Source organism: Bufo gargarizans, chromosome 9 (assembly GCF_014858855.1).
Source record: "Bufo gargarizans isolate SCDJY-AF-19 chromosome 9, ASM1485885v1, whole genome shotgun sequence".
NCBI classification, from domain to species: domain Eukaryota; kingdom Metazoa; phylum Chordata; class Amphibia; order Anura; family Bufonidae; genus Bufo; species Bufo gargarizans.
The window spans coordinates 180,648,505-180,674,161 of record NC_058088.1 but is presented as its reverse complement, the minus strand read 5'-3'; the positions used below and the strand labels follow the sequence as shown (position 1 = coordinate 180,674,161).

At 42.2% G+C, this 25,657-nt stretch overlaps 1 protein-coding gene across 1 annotated transcript in view; it reads left to right on the top strand.

Moving 5' to 3' along the window:
- The window catches only part of PTGES (prostaglandin E synthase), a 45,171-nt gene that overhangs the window by 4,808 nt on the left and 14,706 nt on the right, over positions 1–25,657 (top strand). The window contains exon 2 of the mRNA XM_044306519.1: positions 5,882–5,964. Within this exon, the coding sequence (XP_044162454.1) occupies positions 5,882–5,964 (83 nt within the window). The remainder of the gene's footprint in view (positions 1–5,881; positions 5,965–25,657) is intronic.

The following is a 25,657-nucleotide window of genomic DNA, read 5'->3' as shown; positions in this document are numbered from 1 at the left end:
TGCACCTATTGGATATGCTGCAAATGTCTCAAGATAGGATAACCCCTTTCAAGGAAACTGTAATATTGATCTCTATTTCTTCTATGTTGCGATCTATAGATCATATATACTGTATATTGTTGATTATACACTATATATTCAGTATATATTTATCTGCACAATTGTACTAGCCATGCACGCTTGCCCTGGATGTACAAGTCAAATTTTCTTTCCCCCCTACATCCAAAGTTTTTGACCTGTCAAAGACTTGTTATCCTCTGCCCTCACCCGGGGCTATATTTATGAGACAGGCAAACTAGGCAAGTGCCTAGGGCAAACCAGATCTGAGGCTATGTTAAATTTTGTTTGTTTTTCAATATAAGTGGTTAATACAATGGATTTTCTGCTATGTAATCTCTGGCTGATGGTCTCATATAAATAATGTAGGATGTGTTGGCCAATTACATAGACTGACTCAGAATGACTAAATCATGGTGTACTCCTAGTTGTAGCCTAGGGCGTCCCTTGTTTATGCAGATTAGCATTTAAAAAGGGACTGCTCCAGTTCTCTTTCATAGAGGATAGAGTGATCTGATAGGATCTGTGCATGGGGCGGTCACTGTGCATCCGCTTATTGCTTGGGGTCTGCAATAATAGAGGATAAAACAAGTGTAACAAAATGAGACATTATAATGGGGGGGGGGGGGTAGAGCTCCTCTACGGGGAGAAAAATGCATACAGTAATTGTGTGACAAGGGATAGTAAGTGGTCAAAAAACTTGACGATCCAAACAACTTCCAGATGATATTTCATTATGCGGATAAATAGAAGAAACATCACTGTTGTCAGAAAATTTAAAGGGGTTATCCCATGACTGATGAAAATCAGACATCACATAGTACATGACAGCCTCTTTCTAACAAAGCTAGAACCAGCCCTGTACCTGACATGGATCCAGAGATTCATTGCTCCAATTGCGCTGCTAGATTTATTTCAAGATGGCAGCTCAGAGGACATATCCTTTTGCAGGGGAGTTTCCTTTCTGCTGCAGCTCTCCCCTGTAACCCTGGGTCCAGACCTGAGCGTTTCTGAGACGCGCGTATTTGTCGCGCGTTTTTATGCACTTTTTTTGCAATAGTAAACGCGCGTTTGACGCGCGTTTGTGTGATTGACTGCAGTGTTGTCCAATGAGTCTATGGGCCAAAACGCGCAACAAACGCCCAAGAAAAAGCTCAAGAACTTGTTTATGCATCGGGCGTTTTACAGCGCGTTCAAACGCGCTGTAAAACGCTCAAGTGTAAACCAGGGCCATAGGGAAGCATTGGTTTTCACGTGTTGAGCGTTTTACAGCGCGTTTGAACGCGCTGTAAAACGCTCAGGTGTGAACTTAGGGTAAGGGTACTTTCACACTAGCGTTTTTCTTTTCCGGCACTGAGTTCCGTCCTAGGGGCTCTATACCAGAAAAGAACTGATCAGTTATATCCCCATGCATTCTGAATGGAGAGTATTCCGTTCAGGATGCATCAGGATGTCTTCAGTTCAGTCTTTTTGACTGATCAGTCAAAAGATAAAACCGCAGCATGCTACGGTTTTATTTCCGGCCAAAAAAAACTGAAGACTTGCCTGAATGCCGGCATTTTTTTTCTATAGGAATGTATTAGTGCCGGATCCGGCATTCAAAATACCGGAATGCCGGACCCGGCCTTCCGGCCTGTGCATGCGCATGCCGAAAAAAAGGTGAAAAAAATAAATGCCGTATCCGTTTTACCGGATGACACCGGAAAGACGGATCCGGCATTTCAATGCATTTTTCAGACTGATCAGGCATTTTTCAGACTGATCAGGATCCTGATCAGTCTTACAAATGCCATCAGTTGGCATACGTTTTGCCGGATCCGGCAGGCAGTTCCGGTGACGGAACTGCTTGCCCGATCACTCTGCCGCAAGTAACTCACTCAGCTTCTAACAGTAGATATGGCCGGTAGCAGTTGGAACTGAGCATAGCGACCATACTGATTCAGCTCAGTAGGTGGACATGCATATTACTATACACAATTGACACCAATGGGCACCATTATAATGAAGTAAAAGGAATATTTAGCGACTACAGCTTTTTTTCAAACAGAAAGTACTTTGCAAAAGTAACTAGTTTTTCATTCTGAATTATTTTGAACTAACATTTAACCTTTGATTGTCGGGGTGTTTAATATTGATAACCTATCCTCGGGAGCATAGGTAGTGGGCGGCTGCTGGCAACTCCTCCTCTCAACTGGTTCAAGAGGAAGCTGAACGCTGTCGTCATGTGACGTCACATTCATCGGTCACATGGCCTAGGCGCCACTCCATGAATGGGGCTGATCTGCAATACCAAGCACAGCCGCTATACCGTAGCACTGCAGCCTCGTCAAACAGTGGATTGGGAGAGGGTGGAAGGTTCCGGGTGTCAGGCCCCCACTGATCAGATATTGATGATGTATGCTTAGGATAGGCCATCAATATTAAACACCAAGAAAAAAAAGCCTTTAATCTAAGGCTACTTTCACACTAGCGTTCGTCGGTCCGCTCGTGAGCTCCGTTTGAAGGAGCTCACGAGCGGACCCGAACGCCTCCGTCCAGCCCTGATGCAGTCTGAATGGAGCGGATCCGCTCAGACTGCATCAGTCTGGCGGCGTTCAGCCTCCGCTTCGCTCGCCTCCGCACGGCCAGGCGGACAGCTGAACGCTGCTTGCAGCGTTCAGCTGTCCGCCTGGCTGTGCGGAGGCGTGCGGATCCGTTCAGACTTACAATGTAAGTCAATGGGAACGGATCCGCTTGAAGATGACACCATATGGCTCAATCTTCAAGCGGATCCGTCCCCCATTGACTTTACATTGAAAGTCTGAACAGATCCGCTCAGGCTACTTTCAGACTTAGAAATTTTTCTAAGTTATTAATGCAGACGGATCCGTACTGAACGGAGCCTCCGTCTGCATTAATATGATCGGATCCGTTCAGAACGGATCCGATCAAGCGCAAGTGTGAAAGTAGCCTTATATAAATTATATATGTATAGGGAAGCTCTGTTTTTGTGACATAATAATCATGGGAAATTCTTGTGGAGATTAAGCTGGTGTAGGAAAAAAATTATGCTACCTATAGGTAGCACTAGAGAGACCATTTTCTTCCTTCCAGAGGTGAGCTAATTTGCTCATTACAATTTCGGTTGCCCACAGCCACCACTAGGGGGAGCTTACTGCATACAGTGTTATACAGATTATATTGAACTCAATGGGAGCTGTATACATCTGTATGCAGACTTCCCCTAGTGGTGTCTCCAAGTAGCCCCAGTGAAAGTTTCATGGCAAACAGGGGAAGCAGTTCCGTGTCCTCCCAGCAGGCAGGATGGACTGAACTGCATGCTCTGCCCCTATGGTAAGTAAGCCACTGGGAAGAGAAGTTTTTGTATTGTACGACATGTTAAATACAAGACTAGAAAGTATATGATGCTGCGTGGTAAAGCAGGTGGTGCGGTGTTATCTGCTGATTATGAATTCTGGGTGGCTGTGATGGTGTGAGAGAAAACAGATGTGCAGGAAGGACTGGATTTTCCACTACCTACGAGGCTTATATAAAAAAAATAATACCTCCACGCCAACGCTGGGGCTGCGCCATCTTTTCACAGTATACATTTAGTAATGTTTTTTTTGTATTGTGTAACACTGGGAAGCTCCCACAGGAAGGCGAGGTGTGGGAGATCACAAACGTTATAGAAACGTAACCTATCCCATTAGACCGATAACCCGAATTAAAGGGCAACTCCAGCCACTGTGGATATTATCATCCACAGTACGGTAGATATCCGCAAGTCAAATACAGAAGACCTATTTAAATTTTTTTTTAAAGGTTTTAAAAAAAGTCTCACTCCCACCAATCTTTAGAATGGAACAGAGGTTTGATACAACCTTCATCCTGGGCGGAGCTGCCTCCAGTGCTCATTGTCTCCCTCTGCTGGGTTATGTATGAACTGCCGAAAGAAGTGACAACTCTGAGCATGTGTGAAAATCCAGGTGTTACTTTTCAAGTCCATTCAATAGAGCTGTTTTTGGCCATGTTTTTCTAATTCTGGACCACCCCTTTAAAGTCTGGACTGTACAAGGACAACTACACAGAAGAGTCTTTCATTTTGAGGGTGAAGGGAACAGTATATTTTTCTGTACTGAGGCTGCTGTAGCCTGTATGCAAGGGAGTAATGTTCATACCCCTTCCAAAAAACAACCTGCTGTTTCAGACATAGGCAACCATGTACTTCCCCTCCCCCAGCAGCTAAATTCAATACACTAGTATACTTTCAGGGCTACATGGTGATTTTGGCCGCGTGATATGAAGTCTCGGCTACCTCTCTTGGGTCCCACTTCTATCAACCTGCAATCTACCCCCTTGTGTCATGTGTCCAGTTGACATGACTCAAGGAGAGCAGGTCACCTCTGTGGACAGTGATTGGCTGCATCGGCATCAAAATGGATTTTGACAGTGGGGGACCCGAGCGAGGCAACCGGATGGGCCAGGACCCAGTGGCAGAGAGCAGGTAAGTATGCTTCCCTTTGCAGATCTGCCCAGGTTAGGTGGTAATGTTGCCAACCCCATCCCCCCTCCCCAAATAAATAAAATGTGGTCACCCCATTAAAGGGAAATTGTCATATTGAACATGTCTGATCTGTAGGCAGCATGTTACAGATCAGGAGGAGCTGAGTAGATTGATATTTAGTTCTGTGGGGAAAGATAGATTTTAATTGAAATCTCTGCTCTTTCCATACTTAGGAGTCCGGTGGGCGGTCCCATCATTGTTGACAATTATTTCTGCAGCTAGGACCGCCCACTGGATTCTGAAAGAGCACGGATTTACATTAATAAAATACAAATTTTTCTGAATCTTTCTCCAAAAATCTATATATAAATCTGCTCAGCTCCTCCTGCTCTAAAACCCGGTGCACAGTATTTATAAGGTGGCAGGTTCCCTTTAAATACGAGTGCAATAGATCTATCTGAGGCTAGCTGTAGTAGTAGTAGATATATGGTGGTGCAGGTCATCTCTGCAGTCTCTACTGTTTAACATGACTGCCTTCGACTCCTACTTACCAAACAGGGATTTCCTAACCTGTGCTGATGTCTACATGGCTTACTCCAAATTACAGTCATAAATTCTGTTTGCAATTATCGACGGTGACAAATGGTGCGAGGAACATGTCAGAGCTGAGTTACTGTTTAACGACTGGGAAATCTTTACATGAGCCTCTCATTTAAATACTTCAAAAAGAGCCAAGAAGGATGCATTATATTCAGCATTGTGTCTGGATTTAAAGGGGCTGTATAGTTTTACAAATGTTATTGTTCCGATGCATAAAAAAAAAAAAAAAATGAAGAAACATTCCTGATCCTACCATTTTGTGTATACAGCTCCTAGGTGGACCTACATGCCTCTACAGCAACAGGCTGCAAACAAACCCCAAGTTGTCTAATCCTGCAGTCATACTTCATTCATCTGCTTATCCTACAGGACAACAGGAAACGTTACTGTAGGGTCAGAGTACACAGGGTTTCTTTGCAGTGTGTAACCATGGAGATGCATTGGTCTGCATAGGAATTCAGTACACAAAGCAGTGGGATTATTCCAGTCAAGTTTAAATTAATTTTTTCTATTAGAGGTTCAATAATAATAAAAAAAAATTGTTGCAAAAATATGCATGGCCTTGGGAAACCTGTGTGGTGCGTCGGTTGAATAGATCTGAGCAGCATTACCATTTATAGCCTGTGGACAAAGGTGGCGCTATTTCTGGATAGGAAAAAAAGCAGGTGTTTGTCTCTCATCTTTGCCAATCCCTTTAAATCTGCTGTAACTGTTGTATTTTCATGCCCCCTACAACAGGCTTTTGCCAACCCTGAAGATGCCATGAGACATGGAGGTGTGGAGTTCTATCGTGAAGACCCTGATGTGGAGCGCTATAGGAGGTAGGTGCCGTGTACTGAGCAAAGGTGCAATCAAGTCTGACAGAAACATTAGTGCTGCTTCACTGGTTAACTGGGGAGGTGCCAACATGGTAGTGCCTTAGGAAAGCTAAAGGAGCAGTACCCGCCAAACCAGTCCCCTGCTGCTTCCGCAACGACGGGCTCTAGCCAAGATGTGTCACAACACCGAGATCACGTCTGCAGCCATTGATCAGCTGCGGTGGTCACAAGATGACACACCATTGCTGAAGTCTGGGAAAAGGAGACCAGGGATTAGGGAAGCGTTGGCGTGGGGCCGCTGGGGATTGGATGGTGGGTACTACTTCTTTTGTTATCTTATAGCATTGTACAAAATGTCATGGAGTTGGAAAACCCCTTTAAGAGGGATGTGTGTTAAACTGGCCAAACACATGAATGTAAGATTAGTGGGGACTGGCCACTGGAACGTCCACAGATCAATGGGGGTCTCGGGGATCGGTGGGCACACAGGCATCCCGCCGCTTCATCGGGACTGATAGTCACGCATAGCATTCGGCTCGCTCCAGGATGACGTCTGACGTTCCGGTCACACTATGACTGTGTAGAGAAAACTGCCGGATTTCCCTCTAAGATTTATTCTTAAATATAAAAAACTGAATTACAGGAAGGTTATATCTGGGTCATTATCATGAACTCAGTGCCCGAGTACCCACAAGACAGGGTGGCAAAGGAAGTTGGTAATTGCCGGTTAGGTAAACAGCAGGGTTAAACCACAACTACATCTGGAGTTTAGTAAGTGGGCTTTTCGGAAATTATATTTGTCATAGAAAAAAGTAGGCCGGGGGGTGACCCTGGGTGGCGTTGTATTTGGATCTCTCTGGCAGTTTCACAGAAAAGGAATGGAGTGGCAGTGGACATGCGTGACCTGCCACTCCATTCCTAAGGGGGCACTGGACCTCCATTCCACCAATGAGAAACTTATCCCTACCCTGTGGATAAGTTTCTAACTTGGCACAATCCCTTTAAAGAGGACCCGTCACCTCTCCTGACCTGTTTTAATAACTATTTGCATCCGCCATGTAATAACAATTCTGGAGCATCTATTCTTATGACTCTATGTTGTGCTGTTCCTTTATTATTCCTACGAGAAGTTATGAATGAATTACTAGCAGTCTGCAATGAAGGTCCAGGTGGGTGTGACCAGTTGGAGGGTGTGTCTCTGCATAGTCAGCCACCGGCAGTACTGATTGGATAGTGTCACACTGGGCAGAGACACGCCCCCAACTGTTAACACCCAGCTGGACCTTAATTGCAGTATTTTTATTACATGGGGGAAGCAAGTAGTCACTTATGATGGGTTCACATCACGTTTTTCCAATCCTTTTAAGGTATACAAAAAAATGTATATGTTAAACGGATGTCTCAGACTAATGCCATGCAGTGGCATCCATTCACCTTAGAGTTCCATTGTTAAAAAAAACATATACTTTTTTTTACCGGACTGTGTAGAATGCAAGAACGTGGGGTGTTGAATTTTTGTATACTTTTTTTGTAACATAAGTCAAACGGAGGCATATAACGTGATGTGAACCCAGAAAGCAGACAAGTCAGGAGGGGTGACCGCTTCTCTTTAACAGGTTGCCGACCTAGGACAAGAATGCTCATCCTAACTGGCCGGTACTTAACGCCTTAGGATGAGCATTCTCGTCCTATGGTTAACCGGCTGCCCCACACACGCTGCCGCGATCAGTAGCAGGGGCCTGGCTGATACTGACGGCCTCTGCTGTATCTGCCAGCATTAGTGAAAACACAGATGCTGGCGGATTAACCCCCTGTATGCCGCGGTCACGCTGACCGCGGCATACAGGGGGTTTGCGGCAGCTCGTACATCCCCATCGGGTCCCTGTGCTGCGGTGACAGGGACCCGATGGTTGCTATGGCAGCCCCAAAGTATCGGGACTGCCAGTTACGGAAGCCTAAGAGAATCAACCCCAGGGCTGGGCCTCCTAGGCAACTGTCTGCGTCTTATAGTGTAAGGCAATGACAGTTCAATACAGCACAATACAAATGCATTGTGCTGTATTGAAACAGGGATCAGACCCTAAAAATAAAAAATTATAAAAGTGAAATAAAAGTGTTTTTAACAATTAAAAAAAATTCTATTAAAAAAGCCCCTTCATAAAAAGAGACATATAACATTGTAAAAAATAGCGAAAAAATAAATAAAAAACACACTTATTGGGTGTATTGCTCTATAAAAATATCTCATGCTCCACCCTGTCCGGTCAACACTGAAAAAAAAACAAAAAACTGTGCTAAAAAAAAGCCATTTTTTGTCACCCTTTTATCACAAAAAGTGTAATACCAAGCGATCATAAAGTCATGTACCCAAAAATAATACCAATCAATCTCATCCCACAAAAAATGAGTCCCTACATAAGACAATCGGCCAAAAAATAAAAAAGATATGGCTTTCAGAAAATGGAGACATAAAAACATAATTTTTTTTGTTTCAAAAATGCTTTTATTGTTTAAAACCTAAATAAATTTTAAAAAACAAACATATTAGGTATCGCCACGTCTGTAACGACCTGTTCTATAAAAATATCACGAGGTAACCTGTCTGATGAACACATAAAAAACAGTATGTACCCAAAAATAATACAAATCAAACCGTCATCTCATGATGCAAAAAATGATACCCTACATAAGACAATTGGCCAAAAAATTTAAAAGATATGGCTTTCAGAAAATGGAGACAAAAAACCATCATTTTTTGTTTCAAAAATGCTTTTATTGTTTAAAACCAAAATATATATTTAAAAAAACACACATATTAGGCATCCGTTACAACCTGCTCTATTAAAATATCACATTAGCTAACCCGCCTGGTAACACTGTAAAAAAAAAAAAAAAAAAAGTGCCAAAAAATAAATTCTTTTGTCACCATACATCACAAAAAGTGTAATACCCAACGATCAAAATGCAGTATGTACCCCAAAATAGTACCAATAAAACCGTCATCTCATCCCGCAAAAATTTAGACTCTAACTAATACAATCGCCCATAAAATAAAAAGATTTGGCTTTCTGAAAATGGAGACATAAAAACATGATTGTTTTTCTTTCAAAAATTGTGCGCTCTGCCGTGTTCCCATACAGCAGTTTACAACCACATGTGGGGTGTTTCTGTAAACTGCAGAATCAGGGTAATAAATATTGAGTTTTATTTGGCTGTTAACCCTTGATGTGTTACAGGAAAACATTTATTAAAATGGAGAATCTGCCAAAAAAGTTAAATTTAAAAATGTCATCTCCTTTTCCTTTAATTCTTGTGGAACACCTTAAGGGTTAAAAAAGTTTGTAAAATCTGTTTTGAATAACTTGAGGGGTGTAGTTTCTACAATGGGGTCATTTATGGATGTTTTCCACTATGTAAGCCTCACAAAGTGACTTTAGAATTGAAGTGGTCCTTAAAAAAGTGGGCATTGGAAATTTTGCTTCTAAAATTCTAAGCCTTATAAGATCCTAAAAAATAAAATTACATTTACAAAATGATGCAAACATGAAAGTGGACATATAGGGAATGTAAGGTAATAACTCTCTTATGATGTATCACTATCTGCCTTAAAAGCAGAGAAATTAAAATTTTGAAAATTGCACATTTTTCAAAATTTCTGTAAGTTTTTTAATCAGTAAAGGTGAATTATGTAGACTAAATTATATCGACTAATATGTCGTACAGTATGTCGCAAGAAAAGTGGATAAGTAAAAGCGTTCCGAAGTTATCACCACATAAGGTGACACATGTCAAGTTTCCAAAAAACGGCCTGGTCCTTAAGGTGAAAAATGGCAGGGTCCTGAAGGTATTAAATAGATTGTTTCCAGTTAGTAACTTATCCACAGGGTGGTAGAATGGGTGTTCATTTGTAACTTCTAGCAGGAATAATAAAGGATTGGCACAACATAGAGTCATAAGAATTGTTATTACATGGGGATGCAAGTCGTTATTAAAGCAGACATAGGACAGGCAACAGCTCCTCGTTAATGGTAGAAGCGGTACATTTGGAGTGAGTAATGAACCATGAACAAAAAAGGTAATATCTCCTTTTATCCTGACCTTCCTGGTTCACAAGTGCCAAAACTGCAGTGAAGACTGACATACTGGTAGAACAGAAGGAACATGTGGTATACAGTTCTGCAAAACAATCAAGGGTCTGTGTACAGCTGGTCTTATGACCACGTCCATATGTCACCCAATTAGCTGTAGGGGGCAGTACTTTTAAAGGTATCATGTACTGTGACACATAAGCTGCGATATATCGTAAATGCTCGCTGCCTTTCATCGAGTTGATCTCTCTGACGTAATCCTTTCATGTCTGCACCCCATCGTATTGTGGCCTCCCCCAGAATCCCAGGATCTTAGTGTTTCGTTATGTGCGGAAACCTGATACCCACCATGTCTGGGAAGAATTACATGAAATGTTAATATGCGCCGCCAACATGCACAGCATGAAGCAATCCAAAGTGAAATGTTCGTTTTTCAAAAGCTTTCATCTGTTCGCACATGTCACTGGTTGGTGATGTTAATATACTGACTAATATCACTGACAAGCAGTGTCGGACTGGGGTGCCTAGGGCCCACCAATAAAATGTATTTTGGGGGCCCACCATACGGATACATTCAAATACAATAAATAATCTATCAAGTGTTCTATAAGTGAATATATGTATGTAGTGCAGTAAGTCCACTGTGTTATGTGCCACTTGTGCAGGGGGTGGGAGACTAGGGGCCCACCTTGCTCAGGGGCCCATCAGGGGATTCACCTGTACCCCTGTGGGCCAGTCCAAGCCTGCTGACGAGCGCCATAGTGTTGCAGAGGCAGAGCTGTATGGGGGGCGCACTGTTTGGCACGGCTGCTTTATTGAATATGGCAAATATGTGGCCACAGGATTAGAAAGGCGCTCACAGGGTAAATAAGTAAAGATGAATCAGCGCCCTTCAAATTAAGGTGAATATGTGATGCTCACCTGTTTAGGTTGCACCGAATTGGGTGCAACAGTGATGAAGGTCCGCTGGATGAACTAGGTATCAGGTTGGATCTGCCGTGTCCAAAAGAACCTAGAGCGAGGGCCAAGTCGCCACTTGGTTGATTACTAGAAATAATGACGGTGCCCACCACGACTTTTGTGGTCTGGCGAGCTGGTGGACGTGAGGCGCAAATCACAACCGGATTTGAAAAGTACAGGTTTATTGAGAGACAACGCGTTTCAGGGTGCGCATGACCCCTTTATCAAGTCTACAAGAAACCTAGATCATAACCAAAGAGTATATACATGTACAATTTGTACTCAAAGGGGGGGGGGGGGGGGGTTGTAGGTATAAAAAGCGAGGATTTGATAAAACTCACAATAATAATAGTTAAAAATAAGAGATATGAATAATATGAAGAGTGGAAATATCTTTCAATTAAAATAGAATGGAATAAAAACTGCTCTGTTCAAAAGACAAAATGTAGAAGAGAAAAATATAATAATATAAAAAATATATATATATAATTGCTTTCTGGATGGATAAAGACTCTGTAGAGGAAAGAGGCCTATAAGGAATAAGCATCAAAGAAAAAGAATGTGTAGGCGTATAGTTAATGGTTCCAAAAACACAACAGTTTGATAAAAAGAATCAGTTTTCATATGTCATCATATAAAATTGTGTATGTAAGCCTGAATTCATGCATAAATATATAAATAGATATGCATTCCCATGTTAAATTATATGGGTCAGATAGGGTGTGAGTATCAATTGGTACGTAGATGAATACATAAATAAATACAAGGATTAAAAAATATATATAATAAAAAAAAAAAGATAAATAGATTAATAACATTAGATAATGGAGCCACGAACTGTGACTAGTTCCCGCAGATGAATGTGATTGGTCGGTATGTAATGGATGGTGACATCATAAGTAGATGTGAGTGCGTTATTTTGGTGGTTGGTTGGAGGAAATGGCAATAAATGGATGTGGCTCTGGGTGCGGACTTTGGATGGGGGATGTTACCCGGTGTGCTGCAGCTGCATGTTTGCTGTTCGATTAATGCTCCTCGGTCGCTTTTACTGACAATGTAGTACAATGCTGTATGGCAGAAATGGTTTAGGAATTATTAGAGTGAAGGCTGAGTGCAGAGGGAGTGGTGGTGATGTTGGGAAATGGTTAATGGCTGAAGCGCTGTGGCTTTGCCATTATACTTGGTCAGGCGATGCTGTGTAATAAAAGGGTAATTAAAAAGGCAATTGGTATATGATAAGAAAGTTATGGTCATGTAATTAGATTATTATTCTTGTTACCTTTCGCGGTGGTGAGCCACATCCATTTATTGCTATTTCCTCCAACCAACCACCAAAATAATGCACTCACATCTACTTATGATGTCACCATCCATTACATACCGACCAATCACGTTCATCTGCAGGAACTGACCGACTTCTATCTATCTATTTATATATTTATGTATGAATTCAGGCTTACATACACAATTTTATATGACGACATATGAAAACTGATAATTTTATCAAACTGTTGTGTTTTTGCGAACCATTAACTATACGCCTACACATTAATTTTCTTTATAGGCCTCTTTCCTCTATAGTCTTTATCCATCCAGAAAGCCATTATATATATATTTATATATATTTTATATTATTATATTTTTCTTCTCTTCTACATTTTGTCTTTTAAACAGAGCACTTTTTATTCCCTTCTACTATTTTAATTGAAAGATATTTCCACTCTTCATATTATTATTTTCTCTTATTTTCGACTATTATTATTATTGTGTTTTATCAAATCCTCGCTTTTTATACCTACAATTCCCCCCCCCCCCTTTGAGTACAAATTGTACATGTATATACTCTTTTTGTTATGATTTATGTTTCTTGTAGACTTGATAAAGGGGTCATGCGCACCCTGAAACGCGTTGTCTCTCAATAAACCTGTACTTTTTAAATCCGGTTGAGATTCGTGCTTTCACGTCCACCAGCTCGCCAGACCACAAAAGTTGTGACGGGCACCGCCATTATTAAAAATGGGGCAGCTGGATGCAATGCACATACGGATGCCATAGCTAATCAACTTGATTCCCCTGCCACCTCCCATTGCTGGGTGACACCAGTCACATTTATATCCTATCATATAGGTGGAAGATAAGCAGTGCCAGATTGTTATAGTGGCTGCTTATCTCCATATTCCTTCTGAATTTGAATGAGGTTGTGGTATAGGTGCCTGGCCACTCTCATCTAGGGGTTCCATCCGGAATTGTATTCAATATAATATTGTATTCCTTTGAATGGAGATATACTGTAATACCAGACACAGCCTGTGGACAGGAGTGGCGCTGTTTCTGAAAAAATAGAAAAAATTCCCACACCTACTTAAAATGCTGCCTGTTTTTATTTTTTTTATAACTTGTCCTTGGAATAGGACAGGGATGGCCAACCTGCGGCTCTCCAGCTGTTGTAAAACTACAATTCCCACCATGCCCTGCTGTAGGCTTCTACATACTCTGCTGTAGGCTGGGCATGCTGGGAGTTGTAGTTTTGCAACAGCTGGAGAGCTGCAGGTTGGTCATCCCTGGAATAGGCCATCAATATCAGATCAGTGGGAGTCTGACTCTCAGCACCCCTATTGATCAGCTATTTGAAGGAATGCTTGGGTATCAAACCTCGCTTTCTAATATCACACAGCCCAATTTTGCCAGCAGAGGGCAGTATGTCTTAACCTGCCTTATTAGGAAGGGGGCCCTAATGCACTATATATCAGGCACTATGCAGAATTAGGTGTGATGCCATTCGCCCAGCAATGTCTCTTAAACAGGACCTTGCATGTAATAATTCGTGAACAGCTATTCTTATGACTCTAGGATGTGTCATCCCTTTATTATTCCTGCTAGAAGTTATACACGAATTGCTAGGAGTTGGCAATGAAAGTCCAGGTGGGTGTTTTCAGTTGGGGGCGTGTCCCTACACAGTCTGACACTGGCAGCACTGATTGGATAGCGTCAGACTGTGCAGGGACACCCCCAACTAGTAACACCCATCTGGACCATTCATTCCTGACTTCTAGCAGAAATAATACAGGAATGGCAAAACAATACAGTCATAAGAGTAGATGCTGCAGAATTGTGATTACATGGGGGATGCAAGTAGTCAGTAAAACAGTCATGTCCGGAGAGGGGACTGCTCCTCTTTAAACATGTCTGCTGTAGCCTGGCACTTGGCAGTATTAGGGTAGTACCCCAGGCTTGGCACCCTGTCCACACTGACTAAGAGGAGAGATATTTCCCATAGAGAGGCAGAGAGAATAATGCGTGTGCTTCTGGCCTGGCCGTATAAGGGTGTATTATTGGGATGGATCGCAGATGTTCCTCTGTCACATCTCTACTTGTCAGCTCCAGCCATCGCTGCCCCGGCCAAGTCTGACCACAGTCTTACTTTTTCCTCCGTAATGAAAGCAAACTTCTGGCGTAAACAGCCTCATGCTCTTCACACTTAAATAAAACAGAAGTCGGAGGAAACCTTGCTATGAGTCACTTTCTTTTGCACAATGCGGTAAAACATTAGTAATCGGTGATTTAAAGGGAACCTGTCACCGGGATTTTGTGTATAGAGCTGAGGACATGGGCTGCTAGATCGCCGCTAGCACATTCGCAATACCCTGTCCCCATAGCTCTGTGTGCTTTTATTGTGTAAAAAAAACTATTTGATACATATGCAAATTACCCTGAGATGAGTCCAGCGTGAAGGAGCCCAGCACCGCCCTGCATCCTCAGAATCTCCTCTTTGCTCCCTGACGTCAGAAAGCTGGTGCGCCGTAATCTTGAGATGCGCGAGCTAGCGCATGCGCAGTGTCCTCATAGTGTTTCTTACCTGTGCTGGCATCAGCCTCAGGGAAGGAACTGCGCATGCGCTAGCTCGCGCAATGCAAGATTATGGCGCTCTAGCTTTCTGATGTCGGGGAGCAAGGAGGAGATTCTGAGGATGCGGGCGGTGCTGGGCTCCTTCACGCTGGACTCATCTCAGGATAATTTGCATATGTATCAAAATGTTATTTTTTTTTACATAATAAAAGCACACAGAGCTATGGGGACTGGGTATTACGGATGTGCTAGCGGTGATCTAGCAACCCATGTCCTCAGCTCTATACACAAAATCCCGGTGACAGGTTCCCTTTAAAGTTTAGCCAGGACCTAAACAGCTACAGACGTGGACAAAATTGTTGGTACCCTTTGGTCAATGAAAGAAAAAGTCACAATGGTCACAGAAATAACTTTAATCTGACAAAAGTAATAATAAATTAAAATTCTATAAATGTTAACCAATGAAAGTCAGACATTGTTTTTCAACCATGCTTCAACAGAATTATGTAAAAAAATAAACTCATGAAACAGGCATGGACAAAAATGATGGTACCCCTAACTTAATATTTTGTTGCGCAACCTTTTGAGGCAATCACTGCAATCAAACGCTTCCTGTAACTGTCAATGAGACATCTGCACCTCTCAGCAGGTATTTTGGCCCACTCCTCATGCGCAAACTGCTCCAGTTGTGTCCGGTTTGAAGGGTGCCTTTTCCAGACTGCATGTTTCAGCTCCTTCCAAAGATGCTCAATAGGATTGAGGTCAGGGCTCATAGAAGGCCACTTTAGAATAGTCCAATTTTTTCCTCTTAGCCATTCTTGGGTGTTTTTAGCGGTGTGTTTTGGGTCATTGTCCTGTTGCAAGACCCATGACCTGCGACTGAGACCAAGCTTTCTGACACTGGCTAGTACATTTCTCTCTAGAATTCCTTGATAGTCTTGAGATTTCATTGTACCCTGCACAGATTCAAGACACCCTGTGCCAGACGCAGCAAAGCAGCCCCAGAACATAACAGAGCCTCCTCCATGTTTCACAGTAGGGACAGTGTTCTTTTCTTGATATGCTTCATTTTTTCGTCTGTGAACATACAGCTGATGTGCCTTGGCAAAAACTTCGATTTTTGTCTCATCTGTCCACAGGACATTCTCCCAGAAGCTTTGTGGCTTGTCAACATGTAGTTTGGCATATTCCAGTCTTGCTTTTTTATGATTCGTTTTCAACAATGGTGTCCTCCTTGGTCGTCTCCCATGTAGTCCACTTTGGCTCAAACAACGACGGATGGTGCGATCTGACACTGATGTTCCTTGAGCATGAAGTTCACCTTGAATCTCTTTAGAAGTCTTTCTAGGCTCTTTTGTTACCATTCGGATTATCCGTCTCTTAGATTTGTCATCAATTTTCCTCCTGCGGCCACGTCCAGGGAGGTTGGCTACAGTCCCATGGATCTTAAACTTATGAATAATATGTGCAACTGTACTCACAGGAACATCTAGTTGCTTGGAGATGGTCTTATAGCCTTTACCTTTAACATGCTTGTCTATAATTTTCTTTCTGATCTCTTGAGACAGCTCTTTCCTTTGCTTCCTCTGGTCCATGTCGAGTGTGGTACACACCATATCACCAAACAACACAGTGATTACCTGGAGCCATATATATAGGCCCAATGGCTGATTACAAGGTTGTAGACACCTGTGATGCTAATTAGTGGACACACCTTGAATTAACATGTCCCTTTGGTCACATTATGTTCTGTGTTTTCTAGGGGTACCATCATTTTTGTCCATGCCTGTTTCATGAGTTTATTTTTTTACATAATTCTGTTGAAGCATGGTTGAAAAACAATGTCTGACTTTCATTGGTTAACATTTATAGAATTTTAATTTATTATTACTTTTGTCAGATTAAAGTTATTTCTGTGACCATTGTGACTTTTTCTTTCATTGACCAAAGGGTACCAACAATTTTGTCCACGTCTGTATGTTTTTCCATAAATGTGAATGCTGCCTGGATGCTGACAGGGTATGTAGACTTTTGCAATCACTTTTAGTGGGTAATTGCATCTAAAAAAAAGAAATTAAGCAAATTAGCAATTCATTTCTATTGAAATCTCCTACCTTTTTTCATAGATTCACTTGGAGAATTTGGGGCCAGTTACATAAATCCAAGAACGCATGCAAAACTTCCCTATTGATTTCAATGGGGATTCTGCATGTTAAGCCATACAGAGCTTTTTTTCCCCCCACATGTGGTTTTAAAAACTGCACTGTGGAAAAAAGAAGTCTCCTGTCCATTCTTGACACGGTGTCCGAGGCGGAATTTCCATTGAAAATGGGCAGAAATGAAAATCCTCGCCAAAACGCACCATAAACCATGTTAAAAACCGTGCTTGTTTTCACATAAGGTTTTTTCAGCACTGAAAATATTCTGTGTGAACAGAGACTTACTCCACTCTGTTTTCCCCCCTCTTCTTGCTGACCTGCAGGCAGTAGAAAAAGGGGGTTCCCATGAACCAATTTGACTGACGTTTTCTCTGCCTTCGACAATCTCTTTTGTTAGAAAGGTCCCATGATGTTGGGTGTCACGATGCTTGAACCTCCAGTGATCGGCAGTAATCTGTGGGGTGAACTGTCAGAAAACTTTACGTTCCCTTACAGTGCCTCCAGAGGAGAAATAAAGTATTACACGGTGCCTATTGAAATCAATAGGCTATCTATGTAATGCTAACATGTTGGGTCCTCCAAAGGGAGATCCTCCTCGTAGCTACAAGCCAAAAAGTCTCCTCTGCCCCATATGAGACTAGTATTATAAATGATAGTAATAGTCGGGGGTCCAATTACATACATTGCATTGGGGGCCTGGAAGTTATGCCTCTGGCGGTGGGATCACCTCTTCGAACATCTTACAACAATAGCAAACAGGGGTGTGATTAATTTTAGTGATGAGCGGCATAGGCAATATTCGAATTCGCAATATTTCACTATATTTTAAATATTCGCGAATTTTCGAAGTGGCTATATTCGCGATTAAAATTTGCGATTCGAAAATTAGCTCTCAAAACACTAGTGCTTTATGGGAAGTTGGACAAAACACAAAGTTCTGGTATGGTGGGTTAATCTGCACCAGAAGGGGGGCGCCATTTTAATCTTTCCCCATACTATGTACTCACCTATACATGGATTTTTTTTTTTTTTACTTTCTCTGGACCAACACACCCTGATTACATGGTAATAGGTCGGCCTATCGAGCTGACACCCAGCATCTCCTCAATAGATCGTGCCCCTGCAGCTAATGTAGACAAGATTGTATCATTGACTCTGTTTTTTTGCAGCTTGGTCAGAAATCTGCAAATTCCCTTTGTGCAGCAGACTGATCCCAAAATCACAACACAACGCACATTTGCTATGTTTGTATTGTAGGGTAACTAGTTGGTGTAGACCAGAACTTGTGCCGGAGGGTGAGCTTTTGAGAGCGTCACGCAGGGTCAACCAGGCTGAGCCTTTACAAAACACATGATATATGATGCCTGACAGTTCTGTGCTGTATCCAAGTTCCTCCCGGTTTTAAAGGAGAAACAGATATGCTGAGGGGGCAGAGCATGACCTTCATACACCAAGCAAAGTCATACAGTATCAGATCGGAGGGTCTGAAACACAGCACCGCAACCGAGCAGCTGTTTCAGGCTGCCTCCTGTGCCGGGAACTATGTACTGCAAACAGCTCCCTACACTGTGTAGTGGCCATGCTGGGGTACTGCAGCTCAGCTTCCATTCAAGTGAGTGCCAGAGACTATGCAGTGGAATGCTTCCACTTCATACACTATATAGTTTGGCCGTTAATAAGTAGGGGTGTCGGTTGTCGGACCCCAAGCTATCTGATATTGATAACCTATATTGAGGATAGTTCATCATTATCTGTAGCCTGGATAACTTCTTTAAACGGGTTGTCTCACTCCAGAAAATAGCATTTATTATGTAGAGGAAGTTAATACAAGGCACTTACTAATGTATTGTTATTATCCATATCGCGTCATTCGCTGGCTGGATTCATTTTACCATCACATTATACACTGCTCGTTTCCATAGTTATTACCACCATGCAATCCATCAGTGGTGGTCGTGCTTGCATACTACAGCAAAAAGCGATTTTTACTATGGTTGGCTTCAATGGTAGAATTAGCGAATATGACTAATATATTCGTTATATTCCACAAAACGAATATACGAATGTATTCGTCATATTCCACAAAACGAAGATAACGAAGTATTCTGCATCTCAGTTATATCTACCTATTCATCAACTTCGCTAATTCTAGCAATCATATAGGACAGTTTACTATAGAGACAGATAAGTATAATTCGCTATGCGATTATATGACTGCTTTTTTTTTTATATAAATAGAATAATTATAATACCTGATAATTATTATAATCTATTTATATAAAAAAGCAAAGTAATATAATCGCATAGCGAATTATACTTATCTGTCTTTATAGTAAACTTTCCTATATGATTGCTAGAATTAGCGAAGTTGATGAATAGGTAGATATAACTGAGATGCAGAATACTTCGTTATCTTCGTTTTGTGGAATATAACGAATATATTCGTATATTCGTTTTGTGGAATATAACGAATATATTCGTCATATTCGCTAATTCTAGCAATCATATAGGAAAGTTTACTATAAAGACAGATAAGTATAATTCGCTATGCGATTATATTACTTTGCTTTTTTATATAAATAGATTATAATAATTATCAGGTATTATAATTATTCTATTTATATAAAAAAAAAAAAGCAGTCATATAATCGCATAGCGAATTATACTTATCTGTCTCTATAGTAAACTGTCCTATATGATTGCTAGAATTAGCGAAGTTGATGAATAGGTAGATATAACTGAGATGCAGAATACTTCGTTATCTTCGTTTTGTGGAATATGACGAATACATTCGTATATTCGTTTTGTGGAATATAACGAATATATTCGTCATATTCGCTAATTCTACCATTGAAGCCAACCATAGTAAAAAAAAAAAAAAGAAATCGCAAATGCGATTAATATAACACGAAATAATCGCATTTGCGATTTTAACTTAGTAATGCTATATTCCATGCTCATGGGAACGTCTCCATATACTAGAATGTACTGTCGGATTTGAGAATTACGTTGAAATCGCAAATGCGATTATTTCGTGTTATATTAATCGCAATTGCGATTTCAACGTAATTCTTCTAGTATATGGAGACGTTCCCATGGAGATGGGGACGCTCCATGAGCACGGAAGGCGGCAGAAGCGGCAACGGGCACTGACTGGAGCAGCCAGGAAGCCAGGAATCCAAAGGACAGGTAAGAACAACTTTAGGGAAGTGGGAAAGGAAAAAATATAACAATTAAAAAAAATAAAAAAAACAAAAAAAAACAACGAATATTCGAAATAGCGAATTTATAGCACTATATTCGAAATATTCGCGAATTAGCGAAGTGCCGATATTCGCGAAAAAAATTCGCGCTTCGAATATTCGCGCTCAACACTAGTCAGGAGTACTATAGTTTACAAGCACGACCACTGCTGCTGGATTGCAGGTGCTTTTTCCTATAGTGTGCAAGCACGACCACTGCTGCTGGATTGCAGGGTAGTCATAACCATGGAAACGAGTAGTGTTTGTATAATGTGATAGAAAAATAAATCCAGCCAGCAAAGGAGGCAATATGGGCAATCATAATACATTAGTAAGTGCATACCTCCCAACTTTTTGGACGGTCAAAGAGGGACACATAGTTTATTATGTGAAAGGTCCATTTTTCCTGCATATTTATATACTTCAATAGCTTTTGTTTTAAACAATAGCGCAAAAATTATCTTAATATAAAGATTTCTTAAATCAAAATGACATCAAATAAGGAAATAATATGCAAGGTGGGACCAGGGAAACACATTCTGGATAAATATTGTAAATGTAATAATGCAAAACTCAGATCAAAAAGAGGGACTTTTAAGGAGCAAAGAGAGACAGAGGGACTTGGGTCAAAAGAGCGACACTTGGGAGGTATTGTAAATGCCTTGTATTATCTTCTTCTATATAATAAATGCTATTTGCTGAAGTGGCACAACCCCTTTAAGGAAATGTCTTATATACACTTTTTCTAATATATCGGTGTAGCTTCACCAAAGCTGGGGCTGCACATACCTTGACATTCATGTTATCTCTAGGGTCATATTAGACATGGAGAGGTAAAAAACACTTCCCAAACATCAATCACATCCCACAAACCCCAGAGGAAGAGCGGCCTTTGTTGTGTCTCTGGCACTTTGCACAATTTCCTGTTCTTTTTATTCCCTGGATTGAAGTTTCCATATTCTGCAGCTAGCCTAGTCCGATAGTCAGAATCATGGGTCAGAATGAGGTAGCGGCCCTAAAAACACAGGCATCGCGTCTCAATTCCTCTGCTTGCCTTCATATGACCGTGGTAAAGGATAAAATTCTGCCTGCGCACAGCCACCACTAAATTGCCTTCAGTGTTTTGCAGACATTAGCTACAGGTGTCTGCTGTTTAGAACCGCAAAAACCTGGCGTCTATGGCGCCCACATGACTCGTGAGCGGGCGCCGTTTTTAAACCACGGATTTCTGCCGTACATATTGAGATGTGGCGGTGCGATGTTTATTTATTTTATTTATTGTTTATTTATAATTTTTACTATGGGGCAAAGGGAGTGATTAGAATTTTTATAGTTTTATTTCATATTTTTAAAAACTTGAACATGTGATCGTTAGATTCCTTGTTCCATAGACTGCAATGAATTACCATTGCAGCCTATGGGACATTCAGTACATTCCTATGTGGCCTTGCCACAGTTAGTGTTCCATAGGATCTATCACTGTGGTAGCCTCAGATCTTTCAGGATCCTCTGATCCTTCTACAAGGAATAAACAGCTCCTGCGCAGGGAAGCCGTTCAGGCCCTGGGAGCCCACAATTGACCAAGGTATTGAGGGGTTAAACGTCTATGATGGTCATTGTTGCAGATTGCAGACATTAGCTCTGGCTGACTGCTGTTTAAGGGTCCATTCACACGTCCGGAAAATGGGTCCACATCTGTTCCGCAATTTTGCAGAACAGGTGCGGACCCATTAATTTTCAATGGGGCCGGAATGTGCTGTCCGCATCCGCATTTGCGGATCTGCACTTCCGGATCTGCACTTCCGGATCTGCACTTCCGTTACGCAAAAAATAGAAAATGTCCTATTCCTGTGGACAAGAAAAGGCATTTTCTATGAGAGTGCCAGCGATGTGCGGCCCGCAAAATGTCCGTGTTTTGCGGATCTGCAAAACATATACGGTCGTGTGAATGGACCCTAAAACGACAGAAACCTGGCGTCTATGATGCCCACTCTGCTTGTGAGCAGGCTTCATTTTTAAACCTTGGACTTTTGCTGAATATGTATGGTGACAGTCCTGAACTGTAATTTGGAATGCAACAGTGCTAATGATTTGTATTTTTTGTTTATTTTTTGCTAAGGGGGGGTGATTAGAATTTTTATATTTTTAATAGTTTTTTTTTATGTGTTTTTAAATAATTTTTTTCACTTTTTATTTCACTCGTATTAAGTCCCCTTAGGACACTTGAACCTGTGATTGTTAGATCTCTTGTCCCACAGACTGCAATAAATTACTATTGCAGCCTATGGGACATTCAGTATGGTCCTAAGGGGCCCTACCACAGGTCAGGTTCCATATGAACTATCGATGTGGTAGCCTTGGTTCCTTCAGAGGGACCGAGGCTGCCACAAGGAATGAACGGCTCCTGCGTGGGGAGCTGTTCACCCTCCTGGGCAAAACCACCTTAAATGCCATAGTCACAATTGACCATGACATCTGAGGGGTAAAATGTCTGCTATCGGCCTTATCACCAATTGCAGACATTAGCTCCAGATGTCTGCAGTACGGTATATGTACGGCAGAGGTCGGGGAGGGGTTAATTCAGATTAATCATACTTTTATTCCATTTTGAGCACTGGAGCTGCAGTGGGTCCTCTGAATGTATAGTCGCAGGCTAGTGCATAGATGACATACCGCCATTTCTGTGCCCTTTGGATTCCTTGGGGAGGGTTCGCCTGCAGGGAATGTCAACAGATGTAGCTGTCCAGGAAGCCACAATTAAGCAGGACAGTAATCCCTGATTAACGCTTGTTTTTCCCATAGTAAACCTAATATTTAGGGCAGTTTTACTATGTTTAGCGAATAACTTGGCAGCTGTATCTTAAGTTGTCTTTGAGGAAAGTACAAAGTTTCTTCTATTTTGGCACAAGTGCAATGTTGTGTAAGTCAGCTGTGGAGATCTGCAAGTGAGAGGTAAGACATAGATATATACTGTATCTTACATAAGAAACAGTAGTCACATAACGTACAATATGCACCTTGACTGCTTTAGGGGATCCCCTTGGGACACCCCCATTTTTGTTCAGCTGATGCCACTTCAGTGGTATCCATTACCAGCAATAACTGGAATGCATGTACTCTGAATGCTATGTGAATCTTGTCAAATTCCCTCCCATCATGCCCCAGGATGGAGCACTGATTATCATAGACATGGAAGCAGCATATCCCTGTGCTCATTGCTACCCCCTGCTGACTACTGAAGCTTTTGTGAGCCACCAAGAACACTGGGGCAAAAAAAAATGATAGTTCAAAATAGTGCATTTACCAGAGCCAAAATATTGTTGCACAAACGTTTAAAAAGTTGCAAAAAGGGGTCTTGCAACTTTTTACACCAAAAACTAACATAAATATGTTTGTAAATGACCCCCATTATATTTCTCCTACAGCGGTACATTTACTCCTGTCGGCTTCCTGCTGTAGTTAATGGGGCTGAGAACTTGCACTTTGTATGTTTACTTTTGGAAAGTGTTTGGCATTTATTAAGAACATTGTGTCTGAAGTTAATAATCTGATACCCCCCCCCCCCCCTTCCCGCTATATAATGACCCAAGGCTTTGGTTAAGTCCATGCTCTAGTTTGCATTGTGCGAGACTAAAGAATGCTTTTTTCCGAAAGGTTTCAGCTTGAGGAATGTTCCGGTTTCACTGTATTCATAAACATTATCTAGACCGTTAAAATGTTCAGGACGTCATATACTAAATTCCAGTTTCCACGTGTTTTCTTGGGGCCCCAACAACTGCAAAATCTCATCTGCTGGTGCAATTTTTCTTTTACTACAGTATTTAAAGAAGACCTGTCCCCTCCCCTGACATGTCTGTTTTAGTAACTACTTAATATCCTCCATGTAATAACAATTCTGGAGCATCTATTCTTCTGACTCCATTGTTGTGCCATTCCTGTTATTCCTGCTAGAAGATTATGAATAAATTGCCAGCAGTCTGCAATAAAGGTCCAGATGGGTGTTACCAGTCTGACGCTATCCAATCAGTGCTACCAGTGATAGGACTTAGGCCTCATGCACACGACAGTTTTTTTTCACGGCCCGCAAAAACTGGGTCCGTGGGTCCGTGATCCGTGACCGTTTTTTCGTCCGTGGGTCTTCCTTGATTTTTGGAGGATCCACGGACATGAAAAAAAAGTCGTTTTGGCGTCCGCCTGGCCGTGCGGAGCCAAACGGATCCGTCCTGAATTACAATGCAAGTCAATAGGGACGGATCCGTTTGAAGTTGACACAATATGGTGCCATTTCAAACGGATCCGTCCCCATTGACTTTCAATGTAAAGTCTGGAGTTCTGTTATACCATCGGATTGGAGTTTTCTCCAATCCGATGGTATATTTTAACTTGTAGCGTCCCCATCACCATGGGAACGCCTCTATGTTAGAATATACTGTCGGATATGAGCTACATCGTGAAACTCATTTCCGACAGTATATTCTAACACAGAGGCGTTCCCATGGTGATGGAGACGCTTCAGGTTAGAATATACAAAAAAACTGTGTACATGACTGCCCCCTGCTGCCTGGCAGGTGCTGCCAGGCAGCAGGGGGCAGACCCCCCCCCCCTGTTTTTAACTCATTGGTGGCCAGTGGGCCCCCCCTCCCCTGTTGTTAACTCGTTGGTGGCCAGTGTGCGCACCCCCCTCCCTCCCTCTATTGTTTTAATACATTGGGGCCAGTGTGCGCGCGCCCCCCAACCCCCCCTCTATTATTTTAATACATTGGGGCCAGTGTGCGCGCGCCCCCACAACCCCCCCCCTCCCTTCCTCTATTGTTTTAATACATTGGGGCCAGTGTGCGCGCGCCCCCCCAACCCCCCCTCCCTCCCTCTCTCTATTGTTTTAATACATTGGGGCCAGTGTGCGCACCCCCCCAACCCCCCCCCCCCCCCCCTCCCTCCCTCTATTGTAATCATCATCGGTGGCAGCGGAGTAGAAGATTTTCATACTTACCTGCTTCTTGCTGCTGCGATGTCTGCGTCCGGCCGGGAGCTCCTCCTACTGGTAAGTGACAGCAATGCGCCGCACAGACCTGTCACTTACCAGTAGGAGGAGCTCCCGGCCGGACGCAGAGATCGCAGCAGCCAGCAGCCAGGTAAGTATGAAAATCTTCTACTCCGCTGCCACCGATGAGCAGCCCTTTAAGCTTTTATGCAGACGGATCTTCGGATCCGTCTGTATGAAACTAAAACCTACGGCCACGGATCACGGACACGGATGCCAATCTTGTGTGCATCCGTGTTCTTTCACGGACCCATTGACTTGAATGGGCCCGTGAACCGTTGGCCGTGAAAAAAATAGGACAGGTCATATTTTTTTCACGGCCAGGAAACACTGCTCACGGATGCGGCTGCCAAACGGTGC